Source organism: Chamaea fasciata, unplaced genomic scaffold, assembly GCF_029207755.1.
Source record: "Chamaea fasciata isolate MVZ Bird 193981 ecotype frontalis unplaced genomic scaffold, bChaFas1.0.hap1 SCAF_5, whole genome shotgun sequence".
NCBI classification, from domain to species: domain Eukaryota; kingdom Metazoa; phylum Chordata; class Aves; order Passeriformes; family Sylviidae; genus Chamaea; species Chamaea fasciata.
The window spans coordinates 21,846,751-21,864,162 of record NW_027094090.1 but is presented as its reverse complement, the minus strand read 5'-3'; the positions used below and the strand labels follow the sequence as shown (position 1 = coordinate 21,864,162).

General features: G+C 41.4%; 1 protein-coding gene across 8 annotated transcripts in view; it reads right to left on the bottom strand.

The window, feature by feature from the left end:
* Positions 1–12,232, bottom strand: part of CADPS2 (calcium dependent secretion activator 2) — a 285,396-nt gene extending 273,164 nt beyond the window's left edge. For all 8 annotated transcript variants that reach the window (XR_010720761.1, XM_066183008.1, XM_066183000.1 and 5 more), the window contains exon 1: positions 11,836–12,232. Coding sequence is in view for 7 of the 8 variants with exons in the window: in XM_066183008.1 (XP_066039105.1) it covers positions 11,836–12,159 (324 nt within the window). In the remaining variant the exon portion in view is untranslated. The remainder of the gene's footprint in view (positions 1–11,835) is intronic.
* Positions 12,233–17,412: the final 5,180 nt, after the last annotated feature.

Genomic DNA, 17,412 nt, shown 5'->3' with positions numbered 1-17,412 from the left:
CAGGCTGTGAACACATTCAGAGTTACAGCATACAATCGTGGGACCAAAGAGATACAAATCAATTCAGCAACACACAACCTTATGGGACCAAGGAGATACTGCTGAATCTACTGAAGCTCAGAACTAATAAAAGACACTACAAAGGACATGGGTATTTCGGTTCTGGGGTTGAACCCTCTGTGAGCATGAACCCCACATAAAGATGGGCTCATAACAATGATCACAGACCTATCATTGAGAATTAAATGCCATGCCTGTCTTAGATGGACATCACAAGCAGCGGGTTGATTGCCCAGCCTAACTACTTCAAGACCCATGTCCCATTCACGTACACCTCAGCACTCTGGGGTACCTGCAGCCCCCCACCTCGGCCTCCAGCAGAGACTTAGAACCAGTAGAGGAAATTGCTCCTAGGGTTTAATGCTTCCAAGCATTTCTTTTTATTTATTTCTTATCTAAATTTCTATTTATGTGTCAATGTAACTGAGAATTAAGGCTATTAAATACAGTTCAAATTAATAAATTAAGGAGCATCAATTAGGTGGAAACACCCAAACAGATGCCTGGATAAAAGTTCACCCCTGATTAGCCCCTTTAAAGAACTGCTTAGGATAAAAAAGCCTTATTAATTGAGCTAGGGTTTTGGGGGTTTTTTTGTTTAGTTGGGGTTTTTATGAAAAGATACATCTTTAAACTTTTAATTTTTATTCTGTCAGATGTAATTTCCACATTGCTGTTTTTTCAAGAACATAGAAAAATCACAGTCCATTTGGTGGCACATACACTTGACAGCCAACAATTGCTACAGATACACATGCTACTAATCAACACAGAGGATGCTACCCAGAGGCCCTCTGCAAGCACCGGAGACCTCTCTCTGCTCTAGGAGCAGCAGACTATTAGAAAGCCAAGTATTCAAACAAAATACACTAGGTCAGCATACTTCATATGCAGGTTCTATTGAAGTTATACATTAAAAAATAGTTGGAGAGAGCATTTGATATTGAAATGGAAATACTATTCCTATTTTACCTGTCATTCTGCCCCTATTAGTCCCTGCCTCAGCACTAGAAAGTGTAAGCACAGCAAACTTGCAAATCAGTTCAGGTCTATCTGCAGGATTAGATTCAGTGGATAGCTCAGGGTGTCACAATATTTTCCAAGGGCACTTTATTTTCTCTCAGAAGATACTCTTCAAAATGATTTCTTAGTCATTAATTATTCATTCTATTTCTTATAATCAGTTCTTTTAATTAGTATCCCAGGCAGCTTTGCTGAGGATCCCACACTTTCAGTAATTAGGGGCAGTTTGTTGCCCCTAATTAACTTCAGACAGAGCAAGACTCTTATTACTTTGTTATTTCAGCTGTTTTTATGTTTGCATTGCATATGCTGTCCTGCTTTAATGGCTCAGAAAGGAGACTGTTGTGTCCCTGTTGTGCTATTTATCTCATTTAGGTTCCATCTTTTTTTTTTGACTCTGTGTTAGTTGCTTTATATTAAATCTCTTTGACTCTCTGAAGCCATGTCTCCACTGGCAAGCAGTGTGACACCAAAAAAGTGCATTTGCACAGTGAAACAGAACCTGCCAGCCTGTACAGTCTCCTACCCTTTTGTGCTGCTTTGCATAGTTAAGTGCACCTGTAACAGACACAGCTTGTAATACAGCAAGAGGGTCATCTATGGAGGCTTTACCCAGTTTGCTGATTTTATCACACTGATTTTATCACGCCTCTGTGGCCTCTTGAAGGCCATTCTGGACTGAGTTCTGACCAAATGTCATTAGCAATCAATGAGTTAATAAAACATTAGAGTTTAAATATCCAGAACACATAAAACACCTAGAGGTTTAGTAATAATCTGAAAAAAATTATTATTTTAAATAAATAATACTTCCCTTTCTTATATGGTGTTTTTCATCTGCGAACAGCAAGGTTTATTAAAGCAGCAGAAAGACTGGTGTAATCCAGCTGCTCCAATTAATGTTTGAGGAAGAGTCAAGCAAAGACAACTGCAGATCTGTTCACAGCTTACCACTGACCTTCAGGGAGATTCAGCAAGGAAAGGTTTTAAAAATTCCCCACCCCAGGCTATGGGTGGTGGGGGCAAAGAGGAGAAAAATCTTCATCTGGCTCTAACAGAAGTCCCATAAGGTATATTCTACACTCAGGGTGTCTGAGAGAGAGCCACGCACAAAAACACTCACATAGGCTGATACCAGTGGGTGACTGATCTGTAGAACAAACAGATCAGCTTTACATTACACAGTTAAGAATGACACCTCTCTTTCAGCAATACATGAGCCAAATACATTGATATATGCACACGCAGCTGGATCTTGTAATTGTCAGCTTTCCACAGTAGGATATTTGGGTTTTTATATTCCACGTGGTAAAACAGAAGGCTTATACTCACAAAACATAGCTAGTCTTATAATAGCTTTATATAATTTTTATACAATTTTATAACATTTATTATCACAGAAAAAGGCCTGGGAACATTAAGTTATTAAGTAGTACCAAAAAACTTGGAGGGCAGTGAAAGACAACTTTAAAAGCTGGCCTCAATCTCAAGTAGTGTTTTTAAAGTAAATTAATTTGGGAGACAAAGTATGCTGAAAAGAACCCAAAGTCGTATAAAGAACATCGTCAGAACTTGTATCATGGAATATTTAAGCTGAAACACATCTAGCTACTTCCTAACCATGTACTAGTATGCTCAGATCTCTACTGTGTGTAGTACCTGGGGGTATGAGAATGATACTGCATTTGGAGTTAAGTCACTGCAAGCAGAATCTAAGTGTCCACTCAGGCAAATACTCCAACAGCCAGCTGAAGATTACTACAAAAAGAAAAATTTTAATGAAGTTTGTTAACTTCCATCTCCAGATAATACCATATTTACTCTTAAATCCCCACTGGTAAGAGACCAAAAAATCCTCCGCCTTTTAATGACACTACAGGAAGGAAGAGAAAGTGAAAGGGGAACTGATTTCTAAGATGATTTCAAATCAGATCTATACCAAACAACCTCTCCTTTTTTTTTTTTTTTTATTTCTTCTCTTTGCCTATGCTCCATCCATAATGAGGACAAAATATTAAAAAAAATATTAAATGATCAATATTAATCTTTTAGCAATAATACATATTTGATGTATTAAATAGTTGGAGTAGAGAAGCATTTGCAAAACACTTTTGAATAAGAAATAACCTTGCTACAAGGCCTCAGAATACATAATTCACAAATAAATCAAGGAATTTATGAGCAATAGGCACAAAATGGGGACGTTTCCCAGCAAAGCCAGCAAGATAAACATTCAGCATAGACTGCCTGAAGGTGAATTTTTTCTTCGAAAAAGAAAACTCATGAATTCACCATTAGAAGGACCTAAACATATAAAACAACTTCAACTTTCTGCAGATAAAAACCCAGTTTCCCCCAGTGCACTATATACTACTGCTTTGATATTCATGCAGTCCAACTCCTGCATACCATTTTTCTCACCAGTTCTTTGCCCTAGCTATCCTGTATTACACTGACATGCATTTTGAAACTATTCCCTTATTTACCAGTTTAATCATTATACTTTTTTTTTTTCTAGACCAATATCTTTCTTGCAAACTCAGGCCCAAGATATTCCTCCTTCATTTCTGTTTCATACTGAAAAGCATAACTCTCATGACCAATGGATTTCTCTGCTACAAATTCATTCCTCTTTAAATTTGTCATTGTCCTTACTGAACAGTTCCTCCACTCCAAAATTAATTCCATTCCATACACTTTCTCAATACCATCAACTCAGTCTATGAAACCCTCCATCACTGATGGCTGTTTCTCCTCTCATTGTTGTAGATGTACACCATCGCTTCAGAGGTCTCGTTTATACCCTATATATTTGTCCTTTCTTTCACAACCTTGTCTATGGCACAAACAACTCTACTCAAAGAATTATCCTAAGGATTCTTTTTGTGTCTATCACTCAGAATATCCCTCCAGCACTTCCATTACACAGAAGCTGCCAGCCTCTATTTCTAAAACCCCACAGACAAGACAATTGAATATAAATGAATAATTAATGGTTAAGAGAAAAATGGAAACACAGTTGCAGAAAAATTCTTGTATAATTCTTGCCTTCTCTTTTTCCAATTTTGTTTCATCAGGTCACATATTTAAAGAAGTACTCACTGTACCTCTGTTCATTTTCCACAATGCTGTTAATTAATGTTTTTCCCCTTCCTGACAGGAAAAACACTCAAGAACATTATTGAACTCATGCATACAAGCAGTCACACTTGAAGAGAAGCATATGCTTTATCTCCTCACTGCAAAATAAATAAGAACCAGAAATAAATTCTATTGAACAAGTACAATCAACTTCTAGGGAGTTTTAAATACAAAATGAAAAGACTTCAATGCTTATGGCTGAGAAAATAACCTTCAAAATGCAAGCTTAAGCTGATGCAGCCTGATACCGGCATGCAAACACTCTTTCTCTCCTGCTGCTCAGAGTTTCCCACACAGAGCAACAAACTGAAAACTGCCTTTTCACAGCTGCTATTCTGAAGCCTGGGGGAATCAGCTGCAACGCACAAGAACTGGGCTGCTTTCAATTCAGGGCCAGCACTTCTAGGCAGAACTCAGCACTGGATACAGACACTAGGCAAATGAGCAGGACTTCAGCAGACGTCGTCCCTTGCCCTGCCTCCCGTCCTGAACGGCAGGAGCCAGAAGTCACGGAGAAGTCTGAGTGCCAGACCTGCACATGCCACTGCCATCAGCTGGCAGCAAAAGGAGTAACTTGGAAAGAAACAGAGGAGGCATGTTTGCAGCCAATGTGCCAAAAAATCCCTATATGAAAACTGGCTTCAGGATTAAACATATAAAAGCCTTAGAGACTGGCACCTGGTTCAGACAGAGTAACATACTAACTGGGGCTCAGAACACCTAAATACAGAGCCAGAGTCAAGGCATAAAGACATACACCCCAAAACACATCCCCCAACGAGCAGAGGCCAGGTGGTGAGCCAAGCACTTTCCTAGCAGACAACAAACACATCATCCCATCTTCCTCTAAGGATACCTCTGGGTCAATAAAGCAAGTCTTGTCCCTGAGCTATTAGCTTTCCACTTGGAGCACAGGAAGCAGCAGGAGGCAGGGATATGTTAAGCTAGCAAAGTAAGGGACATCTACACACAAGGAATAAACAAGGAAAACATGAGAGTCGAACACAAATACAAAGGTACATTAAAAAAGTAAACTAATACATACTCAAAGCAACTTCAGGATGATATTCACCAGTATGAAAAAGAAATGGTACAAAGCCAGAGAGAGAAAAACCAACTCTAATAAGCAGCATGAAAACGGAAAGGCAATTGTTTAGTAGTGTCCCCAAACACAGACTGGTGACAACAGGTTTGCATGGGGGAGCAAGGCGGAAAAATTGAAAATCTGCTATTACAGAAACACATTGCTCAATGAATAGTCAACTAGCAACCAAACAGTATTTTCTGTTCTGGCAATAAAAGTTAAAGACAGTATGTAGTAATTGATATTTTGATATATTGCACCTCAGGTGGGTAAAGGAGTGTGGTTCAGAGGGGAAAAAAGTGTTTTCCCCAGCTTTGTTATTTCACAGCATCTATGAGTATATTTCATGGATGATGTCAGAGAAAGTACTAAAGACAAGATGAGCTGATTTGGTATTCCTGCCCCTCAATCACCAGTTACAGCAGCTCAGATACACAAAATACAATGTAAGAAATGCAAAAGGTTAGAAATGCAAGGCAGCCCAGTCAGACAATTCCTCCATACAGTCCCTGCAGAGATGATGGCAACTGACTGATCCTTCTAACTTTCCTCTTGTCAGCTCCCCTGTAGAAAAGACTAGTAACTAGTCTTCCACAGGCACGTTAAATGGTGTATTTGCCAACAGAGTTAACACATTTGTGAAACTGTGTGGGTGATAGAAAAAAATGAAACAACGTGAGGTCATGCATTCAGGAAAAAAAATTAAAATTTTTCCCATCAAATAATACTTACTCAAATTTCAAAGGCAAGTATAGGTAAAAGAGGCAGTGAAAACAAACAAACAAACAAAAAAGCAGGCAAAAAAAGCAAGCTATATGTTTTTCATCATAGTAGAGCAGGTTTGCAGACTGTCCACACATGCTCATTTCATTACAAAGCTGTTTACCAATACATAGTTTTCCCAGCACATCGCCAGCTTCTGGCCAAGCCACACAGATCAGTGATGAGCTGGTAGGCCAGAAGAAGAATTTAAGATTAAAACAAAACTCATGGGTTCACATTTCTGACGCAGTGCTGGTTATTAGGAGGCTTTGCTTCTCTCATCACCCTTGAGTACTTCTTCAGCCATGGCTGACTCAATTGCCCATGGCAAGCAACTTTCCTACTGCAGGCAAAACCAACTTCTTCCCCAAAAAGCCGGTTAGAAAGGGGGTTAGAAAGATCTATTTATGAATAATCTTGTCTCAACATGTATAAAGGTCTGTAGGCTACCATACTATGAGTTTTGACAGGATTTACCAGAAGTCTCTATACTCACTTGACTAAAAATAAAACTAAAAACTCTACACAGCTCAGAGCATGATGACAAGGTGTTATGGGGAAAAATAAGGCAATAAACTTGATTTAAAATTACTTGCCATAACACCACCAAAAAACCTGAAATTTGTAAAGGAAACAATGAAGGTAGAATTGGAAGACATGTTTCTAGAAAGATCTTTAGCAGAATTTTGACCAGATGAACAAGTTTTGTAGCTATGTTTTTTCTCTGAAATGTGTCTGGAGTTTCTGAAAACAATGGCTTTGGATGTATTCTCCTTACTACCTTAGCAGTGCAGCAAGCAACATCTAATGAAGCATGTCCAAAGGCCAAGAGACAATTTTTCTTTCCCAAAACATACTTAGCCAATAAATAAGCAGATACACATCACCACCTCAAAAGTAAGGAGATATAGGGCTTGAGACAAAAGAAAGACAAACAATGGGAATAAAACTGCAATCCAGAGAATGAAGTCTATCCCCATAACCAGCATTTCCTGACAGTGTTATGTATTGAACACATATTATAAACCTCTCCTTTACAGATGAAGTCCAAGAAAGAGGAAAGAATGAATGCACAAAATTCAATGAAAATAAATTTCTGATTATTACTGCTCCTACTTTCAAGAATTAGCTAGAAGTCAATGGTTTTGATCTACTCATGATTTAGTAGCTGGGTGGGAGAGAAGGAATGGAAGGAAAATAGGTCATCAAGTATTCAGGAAGTAAACTCACTCAGTTTCTACATAGCCAGATCAATTACTTCTAATACCTATCACCTATGAAAGCAAGAGTTGAATTATCAGCTTTGATGTACTAAGCCTTTCATGCATTACAAAATCTTGTTTAGCCTAGGAGTGCTTCTTCTCCCTTAGTCTTGGATTTCTGTGGGGCCACTTGAATACTAGACTAAATTTTAAAATGTTACGAAAGAAAAACACAGGAAGAACACTTTTTTTTTTTTTTTTTTTTTTTTTTTTTTTTTGGCTAGTTAATTGTAGCACTTTGCTGTCCCTTCCATCCCCAGGAATTTTAACTCTGAGTTATCTCCCAGATATTGAACCTGCCTTTGGCACACACTCGCTGAGTACAACTGGGTGGGTACATATGTGTGTAGAACTGATTAGTATAAACAGCAGTCACCAGGGTCAGCATCTAATCACTGACTCAGTGCATATATACTCATTTGTATAATATATGTTTACATACATCACTTTCCCTTGATGGAAGACAGTAATAAGTGAATTTCTTTCACAGCCTAAACCTTTTCTATAGACAAATTTAATCTGGTGGCTTGTGATTTGGTTTGGCTGGGGTAGGAGAACAGAAGAAAGAGGACTGGGATTAGTTAATGATTATCTTTTCTTTTGTGGGGACTAAAAACAAGGAGTGAAGAGGCAGAAGAAAAAAATGGTGAAATATGTTTCAGGCGACTCATAAAAAAGTGGTAACTACAAAAAAGTGACAGTCTCTTTAAACCAGGGACAGACAAAATTTGCTCTTTAAAAGAACAAAATGTAATGCATTGATGCATCAATATTTCTCTGCAAGGTGGAAAATGCATTACTAAATGCCTTTTCACAAATATCTATTGAAACTATGTTACCAAATACATACTAGCTCTACTCTGCAGAGCTAACTCCACTTTCATCACGATATGCTACCCCACATCGAAAAACAACACCATGCTTCAGTTCCACATCTCCAGTATTTGATTATTCTCCCTTCCATATCAAAAATCTACCAGAAACCAAATAAATATAGGGTATAAGAGTAGGTCATCAACTAACTGAAGATTTAAAAAAGAGTATTTCTATCACATATCCATCCTGGAGACTAAGGAAAGAAAAAAAAAAAAAAAAAAAAAAAAGCAGCCATATTATTAGAGTATGTGATTCAGCAAACCCTGGGCTAAATTACATTGAATTTGTCATTAAAAGAGAGTTAGAGGAATTGATGGACTCTAGTGAATTATGATAGGTCTTGTTTTTTCTTAAAGTTTGATTTTCTTTTTTAATTAATCTTATCTATAACAATACAGCAGAGCTAATTTTATTTAGCAAGAAGAAGGAAGAAGAAAGGACAACACAGGAGTGAAACACTGCCTGCATTCAAAAATCTTTAATTAGCATAACACAGTCCATTAAGTTTGGTGCTTTCAAGATACCATATAGTACATTTTAATCTGATACTAAAGCAGGAACATAAGAAGCCAGCCATACGGTAACCTATTTCCTTACTGGTATTACAATGCAGCTGAAGATATTTGATATATGGATTCCATATCATTGCCTTACTGGGTAATATGTTCTACATTAAAAAGGAAGCAAACTGCATTCCTCAATATTTGCTCAGCAATATGCCAAATGAACTGGCAGAAAGAACAAATTACTTCTGCTCTTAAGCAGGGTGGATACTATTCTTAGGCTATCTGAAAGACTGCTGGTGCAAAAGCACTACAAGGAGTTCACTAGCAGGAAGAGGCAGGGAGCTGAAACCACACAGCATCACAGGTTCTCAATCAAAACCATCCCTTGGATAACTGATGACGGACAGGGTAGGCTATAGCCAACAGCTCCAGTTACATAACACAGGTAAGGAACCTCAGTTCAGCTTGCGATAGACAGCCAGCCACATGCTGCTACCCAAGTCAGAACTGAGGCAAAAGAGATCAAGGAACAGTCCATATATGTATCCCATCTTGGCAGATGGAAAATTAGTTCAGGAAATAAGACAGACTTTTATGCCATAGAATATGAGTCACAGAATCACAGGTAAGGTTGGAAGGGGCAACAGTGGGTCATCTGGTCCAACCTCGCTGTTAAGCAGAGTCATCCCAGAGCACATGGCACAGGAATGTGTCCAGATGGCTCTTGAGTATCTCCAGTCAGGGAGACTCCACAGCCTCTCTGGGCAACCTGTTCCTGTGTGCAATCACCTACACAGTAAAGAAGTTCTTCCTTATACTCCAGGAAAGAAGTTCTTTCTCATATCCAGGTGCAACTTCTGTGCATCTGTTTCTGCCCATTATCTCTTGTCTTACTACTTGCACCACTAAGAAGAGCATCTTCTTGACATCCTCCCTTCAGATACTTACATGCATTGATAAGGTTCTCTCCCAGTCATCTCTTCTCCAGACCAGCTGTCACACTTCCAGAAGTGTCTTCCTTCAGGTTTAAGTTTTAAGACAGGTGGTTGTACTCTCACTGCCAAAGGTGACATGGGGCCACCGTGCAGCACAGAGAACAGAAATTGGACATGAAAGAAGGCTCCTTCATACAGCTCTCGGCAATCCCAAATTATCAAAGCAGGTTTTCTGAACTCTCAAAACTCATGACCATTTCTATTACCCTACATACAATAATTAACTGGGTAATATATACAGAATTGTCAAGAGAAAGGATGGTTATGTGCATTTTATGACATCTAGACAGAAGTACAACTCCTAGAAAGAATTATTTTTTGTGTTATGTCTTATTTAAAAACACTATTTCTTGACCAGGAAAAGATAACTCATCTTTGTTCTGCAGCTAAATTCCTAAATATGACAAAAGTCTCCTTGTACATACAGCAATTAATGCAAAATCCTGAGTTTGCTTAAAAACAGTAATTACCAAGAGCAATATTTAATTCTAGGTTTAAGTCAATTTTGTCAGTCTGTTCATTGCTCATAGTTAAATCCACAACAGCTTTATTTCTGCATTTGCTGCACATCAGTAATCTTTTTTCATACATTTTATTAATAAAAATAATTAATACAGTAGTTATTTTTAAAACAGTTCCTATACTTAGTGACTTAGATCAGTGAGAACTTCTAAATGCTCAGTATCTTCTGCAATTGATAGCCACAAGCTGCAACTTGGAAGCTGATTAGGAAAATTTAATCAAGAGGAGGGCAATGCAGCAGTAGAGCAGGTCACACAGGTTGTGAGATCTCATCCCTGGAGGCTTCTGAGACTCCTGCTTGAACCTAGATTGATACCAACACTACATCAAGTCTGCTTTGGCGTTGTCCAGTGGGAAGTCACATTTAGAGGGATCCAGGTGTGTCTTCAAAATATAATTTCTCTGATGATTCTGTGTTGAGGTAGGGAATTTCCAGTGGGTTGAAAAATTTTATTTCAGATTTTCTCTGGCTTTCTGTTTACAAAATGTCTCTATTCAAGCTCCAGAGTTTAGGTACCTAACACTTAATAAAAACAAAATAATCTTCCAGAAACAATCTTATTTTTACTACCATGTTGCCACATTAACTTGTCTGAGAATTCATTAAACACAATTACCTACAGCGGGCATACTTCACATACCCCCAAAACATTTAGTATTGGATTTTACAAACCCTTAGACATATGGAAGTATCAAGACCACAACAGCCAAGTAGAATTAAGTAATTTTTGTGTCCTATCATTATCCTTCTGGAAACTAATGTAGAAAGGGGGGGGGGGGGGGGTGTGCTTGTTTCTTTTGTTTTGGATTAGTTTGTTTGTTTACAGAACTGAAAGTAAAACAAACAGTTTTTTAGACCAAACATTTTAAGAACCGAGCTTTCAAGTAGTTATTTGGAAATGTAGTGCCTTAATTCAAAACTTTAAGTATTCTACTTATTCAATAGCTCTAAATTAGGAGAGAATAAGCATAAATACCTACCACGCACCTGCCAGTTCTCAAAAGCATGTTTTTCACGTACAGAACACAGAGAATAACTTAGGTCAGCCTTCAGTAGAAGGTCATTCTCATCACCAACATGCATGTTGATGGCTTCCATGTACAGAGAGCACACTCAATTCACGAAATAAAACATTTTTCTCATTCACCTGCGTTTTATGGCTTAATTTTCTCGGGTTGGGTACAGACGGTGAGAACGCGACTGGCAGGAAGCACCTCTGGAAGGTTTAATTTCACCCATCGGGCACCGCCGAGAAGCAGGGTTCTTCCACCGCAGAACGGCCCCAGCGCGCCCGCTCCCTGCGCTCCTGTGCCCTTCGCACGGCGACTTAGAGCGCAACTCTAAAAACTTAAACGACTTCACCCCGGGTGACTGATGGATTTCTAGATAAAGGGTGTTTGTTTTGGGCAAGGCGCGCTGCCACCCAGCCCTGCAGCAGCCGCTCCGGCAGCGCCGTGCCCGGCCGGTGCCGCGGCCCCGCTCAACCTGTTGCGGGCCGGAGCGCGGCGGCGGCGGCCCCGGCGGGCGGGACGGAGGGCGCGGGACGGCCCGCGGGGGGCGAGCGCACACGGCGGGGCAGGGCGGCGGGGAGGCGGGGGCTCACCTTCTGCTGCCGGCGGGCCATGTCCGTGGGCTGCTTGGCGTTGAAGGGGTGCGCGATGCACCTCGCGATGAACACGTAGAGCTGCAGCCGGAGCCGCTTCTCCCGCTCCTCTCGCTGCAGGCGCTCCTGCTCCTCCCGGCCCTCGCTCAGCACCGAAGGGCTGGGGCTGGCTGCCCGTGCCGCACCGGCCTCCCTGCCCCGCGAGTCCCGGGGCGGCGGCGGCAGCGACCGCGGCGAGCCGCCGCCCGCCGCCACCAGCACGTCCCGCCGCTCCTCTTCCAGCAGCTCATCGGACTCCTCCTCGCTGGAGGAAGGGTCCAGCATCGCTCTCGGCGGGCAAGCCCCGCGGCCGGGCACGGAGCGAGGCGGGGAGCGGCGCGCACCTTTCCGGACACGTCGAGTTTACACACGGACTGTTTCCGACCGGCGGCGGCCGCCGGGCGGGAGCGGCGGGGCGGGGAGCGAGGCGGGGTTTGGGAAGAGGGTCGAGCCTGGGTTGCCGTGGGAATTGCTCCGAGCGGCTCCTGGCGGAGGCAGAGGCGGGACTGGGGCCGGGCTAACATCTCCGCCCGCCCCGGCGGGTGCAGCGGCCCGCAAGTGTCCGGGACGGGGTCGGGCCGTCTGCGCTGGGGCTGCGGTAACGCTGCACCTGACCGGGCGTCACAGCTCACAGCTCGGTTCGGCTCCCAACGACAGGGACAGCCGCTGGCCAGGGAGCCCTCAGCAGCGCTGCTCCGCTCGGCCGTGCCGGCCCTGGCAGCGGCTCGTGCCGTGCTCCTTGCCCCGCGTCCCGGCCGGCGTGGGAAGCGCGCCCGCCGCTCGCCAGCCGGCTCGGTCACACAGTGGGAGTCCCTGCTGGAAGGGCAGAGCGTCGCTGGCATCCTCTGCCAAGTGTTGGTGGGGGAATAAGAGGCATCTCAAATGGCCCCAGAAAAGGAAGCCATCGAAGCCGTGCATTTCTGAGGTGGCGGGTGGGCTGATGCTGAAGTGTACGTTGCTCTCGCGGGTTACTTCTGTTGAGAGCTTGCAACCACAAATAGGTAGTTCACATCTCTCTGAAATCGTTTTTCTAGACTATCTGATGATCCAGATAGGTGCATAGTCTCAGTTGTTGCTGTCACAGTTAAGGCTGTGAGAACCATACAAAAGCCTACCGTTAGCACTTACTAAAATTAAACAAAAAAGGCTTCACCATGTGAGAACCAAATTTCTGGAGTCCAATCAGGGCCTCCTGGGAAGGCAGGCCGGGGTAGGGAAGGGACATCGGATTTCGCGTGGATCAAGAACTCCTCTCACTCCTTGCATACCCACAGGTGATGGTGCTGGTACCAGGGAGGAAAAGGGAAATACTGAACAAGGAAAAATCGGGGGCTAGGGGGACAAAGGCTGGAGGGATGGACTGGCACACCGAAAGGCCATGGCTCTGTATGCGGCTCTAAAACAATGGCAGCTGAGGCTGTTTCCACACTGCTCCAGGCCCTGCTCATTAGCAGTGGCAAGTTTTCAAAGCCCTGTATGAAAACTCAACAAACTCACGCAGCCAACCCAATTCTCACTGTATGAACTGAGCTGGGTTTAGAGTGGTGAAGGACTCTAGTCCGTTATCAATATTTTGAAGTGCTCGGTACTGCAAATTTAGGAAAGGATCTTTAAAGCTGTCCATTACCTCCCTAGTGAACCAGTTCTCAGAAGGTGAAATTCCTCCTGCTGTGGGCAGTAACTATTAGCTAGATGGCAGCATTAGGCATTAAGAGTCTGAGTTCCTCTGCCTCTGGATCTGTACCAGGCGAATGAGGGGAATGCTGAGGAGAGTCGTGCTAACAAACACACTGGCTTTCTTCACACTTTGGGTGCAAAGTCGTACAGAAATAAGTGGGCTATTTCTATGGGTGGCTTGTGTCCTAAACATTAACTGGCAATAGTAGGCAAAATCTGTGAAATGCAGAAAGGTAGTCAGTGAAAAGGATAAATGTCAACCTATTGAACATCTCTGATCACATTTCCTTGGCGCAGCAATTGCTAAAGCCAGTTTTTGTTGGACCACCATCACCAATCATGTGCCAGTGCTTCTGTCTCCATGGCAAGTAATGCTAGTCCTGTAGTAGATAAGGGGTAGTTCCATAAAAATATGGTTACTGTAAATGACTTTTTAACTAAGAGAAATACAACTTCCACTCAGATTTGTGGATGCCTTTTGCAAAAACTTGTTCTCATTCTAATAGCAAATAAAAATAATGCTACAAAAATCTTGCCACTAAAGATGTGCAAAGCACAAATTGGGATATGAATTCTGTAAAACTTTAAAGCAGTCAGGTCCCAAACAATTTTAAATGTAATGGCTCAGTCCAGCAGTGTTATCTCTGAACTACTGCTGCATTAAGGCCAGGATGATCATGTTGTCATACATTAGATTACACAACTCTTCTTTTTGGAAAAGGCTATGGTTGTTCCACTAGTTGCCTAAACCTTTATGGAGAGGAGATGTCTCTCTTTTTCACACTTAGAATCAGAATTTTTAAGATGGATGGCAGCTTTCTGAGCTCATCTAGTCCAACCTGTGAAGCAGGGTCACCTTGAGCAGATTGCCCAGAACTGAGTTCAATCAGGTTTTGAAAGTCTGCAAGGATGGAAACTCCATAATCTCCCTGGGCAATTCATGCCCATGTTTGACCGCTCTCACAGGAGAAAAAAAGCTTTGTCATTTGTCTAAACAGAATTAATTTCCTGTGTTTAATTTTGTGCCCATTACTTCTTATCCCTCCCAGAGCATCACTGAGAAGTGTCTGGCTCTGTGTTCTTTATTCCCCTCCATCAGGTATTTATAAATTGATAAGATACCCCTGAACCTCCTCTTTTCCAGGCTGAACTATCTCAGCTTTCTCAGCCTCTCCACATAGCTTACATGCTCCAAATCATTAATCACATTTCTGACCTTTTTCTTGCTTCTGCATGCCCACATTCCTCTTGTATCACAGAGCCCAGCACTCTGGATGTGGCCTCTCCAGTGCCAGGAGGAGAAAGATCATACCCTTGGTCTGCTGGTGGCACTCATTCTAACGCAGCCCAGGATGCTGTTGGCCTTCCTTGCTGCAAGGGTGGATTGCTGGCTCATGTTCATCATGGCGTACTCCAAAACTTAAATCTTTCTGAAAAGCTGTTTTCGGAAGTCAGCCCCCAGCCTGCACTGTTGCATGGAGGTTTTCATCCTTTAGGTGCAGGACTTCACAATTCCCTTTGTTGAGTTTCTTGAGATTCCTGTTTGCCGTTTTCTCCAGCTTGTTGAGTCACACAACCTGAACAGTTACACAATCAAATGTGTACATCAACTACTCCTCCCAAGTTCATGGTGTCTGCAAACTGTCAGGGAGTGGGCTCTGTCCCATCATCCAGGTCATTAGTGGAGATGTTAAATGTCATTGATCACAGTATCAGTCCCTGGGTACAGCACTACTGATGGGCTTTCAGGTAATCTTTGTGTCAGTAATCACCTGCCTAAACCTTTAGGCCAGGCAGCTTAGTGTTCCCACCTAGCCAGCCTGCGCTTCATCAGTTTGTCTGTGAGAGTGCTATGGGAGAGAGGCAGTGCTGAAAGCCTGGTTGAAGTCAAGATAAACAACATCCACTGCTCTCTGCTCATCAATCAAGTGAGTTGCTCAGTCATGGAAGCCTATCAGATTGCTCAAGCATAATTTCTCCCCCACAGACCCATGCTGGCTATCCCATCAGTAGAAAACTGAGTATGTTTGGAAAGAGTTTCCAGAGTTATTTGCTCCATCATTTTCCCAGGAATCAAAGTGAGGCTGACTGGTTTGTAGTCCTTTTATTCTTTATTCTTTTCTTCTAGTCTTTACTGAAGATAGGAGTGCTATTTGCTTTCTTCCACTACTTAAAACATCGATGTCTTACCTAGAGCTGCATGCAAAGGACCTCTAGCAAGTCAGCTAAAGTCTCATGCATTGCTTTCAAGCCTCAGCTTTTTTTCCCCCCTTATCTCCTTATTTGGGGAAAAAGATGAAATTTAGAAACAATTTAGATTTTGTTTTCCATCAGACCAGGCTCAAAATAGAATGTTCTCAGCTTGGAATTGGGTACATTGGTAAAATGAATTGACAATATCTATCAGCATATCTAACAGCTTAGGATGAACACTCTTACCTTCTGCTGCTACTTGGATCACAACCCTTTATTTGATCTTGCATATTTCCATTCTGTAAAGCTACTCTTGTCTAACATTATTTGTATTTTTGCTTCTAATCTCATGTTGATTCTTCATGCTAATTTTCATGTGGTGCATCTAAATGTAGAGTATATTTTTCAAATATATATTTTAGACATTTCTGCAGAGCACAAAAGCTACCTTTCTGGAGCCCTTTTTGTACTTTACTGATAATACTACCATCAAACAATGGTGATATCAGTCTTATAGTAATCAGTCAGAATTTGCCTCTGAATTCCTCAGATCCTTGTGTTCAAATGCTCAGCCAGTTAAGTGCACAAATGTCAATGCATAATAATTATCTTCAAATACTCATAAGCTTAAAAAAATCCAACCACAACAATGAAAAGACAATCATTAGTTCCCATAAGGAAAATTTATCTAAAATCATTTTATTTATATTTACTCTTCAATTTGTCCAATCTCAGCACAGATTTGTATACAATTGCACCCATTCAACTGCATTTTTTTTGCCTAGATTTTATATTCTGTCTTATTTAGTTTGTAATATATTAGTCTAAACAAAATAGTGTTAAGAACTGGATTGTTCTTTTTTATATGACAATGAAATGAGGATATTATTGTTCAAGTTTGCTATTTAAGGGATAAAAGAACCAAAAAAATAGCTAGTGGTGAAAAAATCAGTTTTGAACTCATTTAAGATTTTTTTCCCCAAGATATAAAAAAATATAGCTGTGTTTTCAAATCCTTCATTTGAGAAAACATGTGGCTAAAATTAAGGCATATAAGAATGTATTTGTGCTCAGTAAAGATTTCCTAGTAGAGAATCAGTGCCTTGTAATTCACCTGTAACTGTCTTTTGGTCGTAAAATTCATTATTATTTTGAGGGTCAATAATGAGTTTTAGCTTCATGCATAGCATTGTCATTTTAGACACTTGTTGTACTATTTTTCTCTAATGTTTTGGACTATCAAGCCATGTGATTAAGCATGAATCTCACCTTATGTTATTTGCACGCAGGTCATAGCCAAAGCCAGACATGACAGTATGTTTCTAGGGTGCTTTGTAATTGGTTTTTCATGAGAATATACCACGCCAGGCAGCACTTAGTGGTGGGTGAAGTAGTGCTTCACCCTTTCCCTTACCCACTGTGACCTCCTTTATTTGTATACCATGAACTCCTGGAGAAAAACAGGAAAGCATGACAGAAAACTTTCTCAAAAGTACAAAACCTAAATGTAAAGTAGAACAACATATTTTTTATGTAGTTTAGGGGATTTCTTTGTTTAATAATAAGATGGGTAAGTCGAGCATGCATTGTTTTTGTGTTCTTTCTTATCGCTTCTCAAGGCATTTGTTGACACTGTTGTACATTTGTATGTATGAGCTTTTGCCTCAG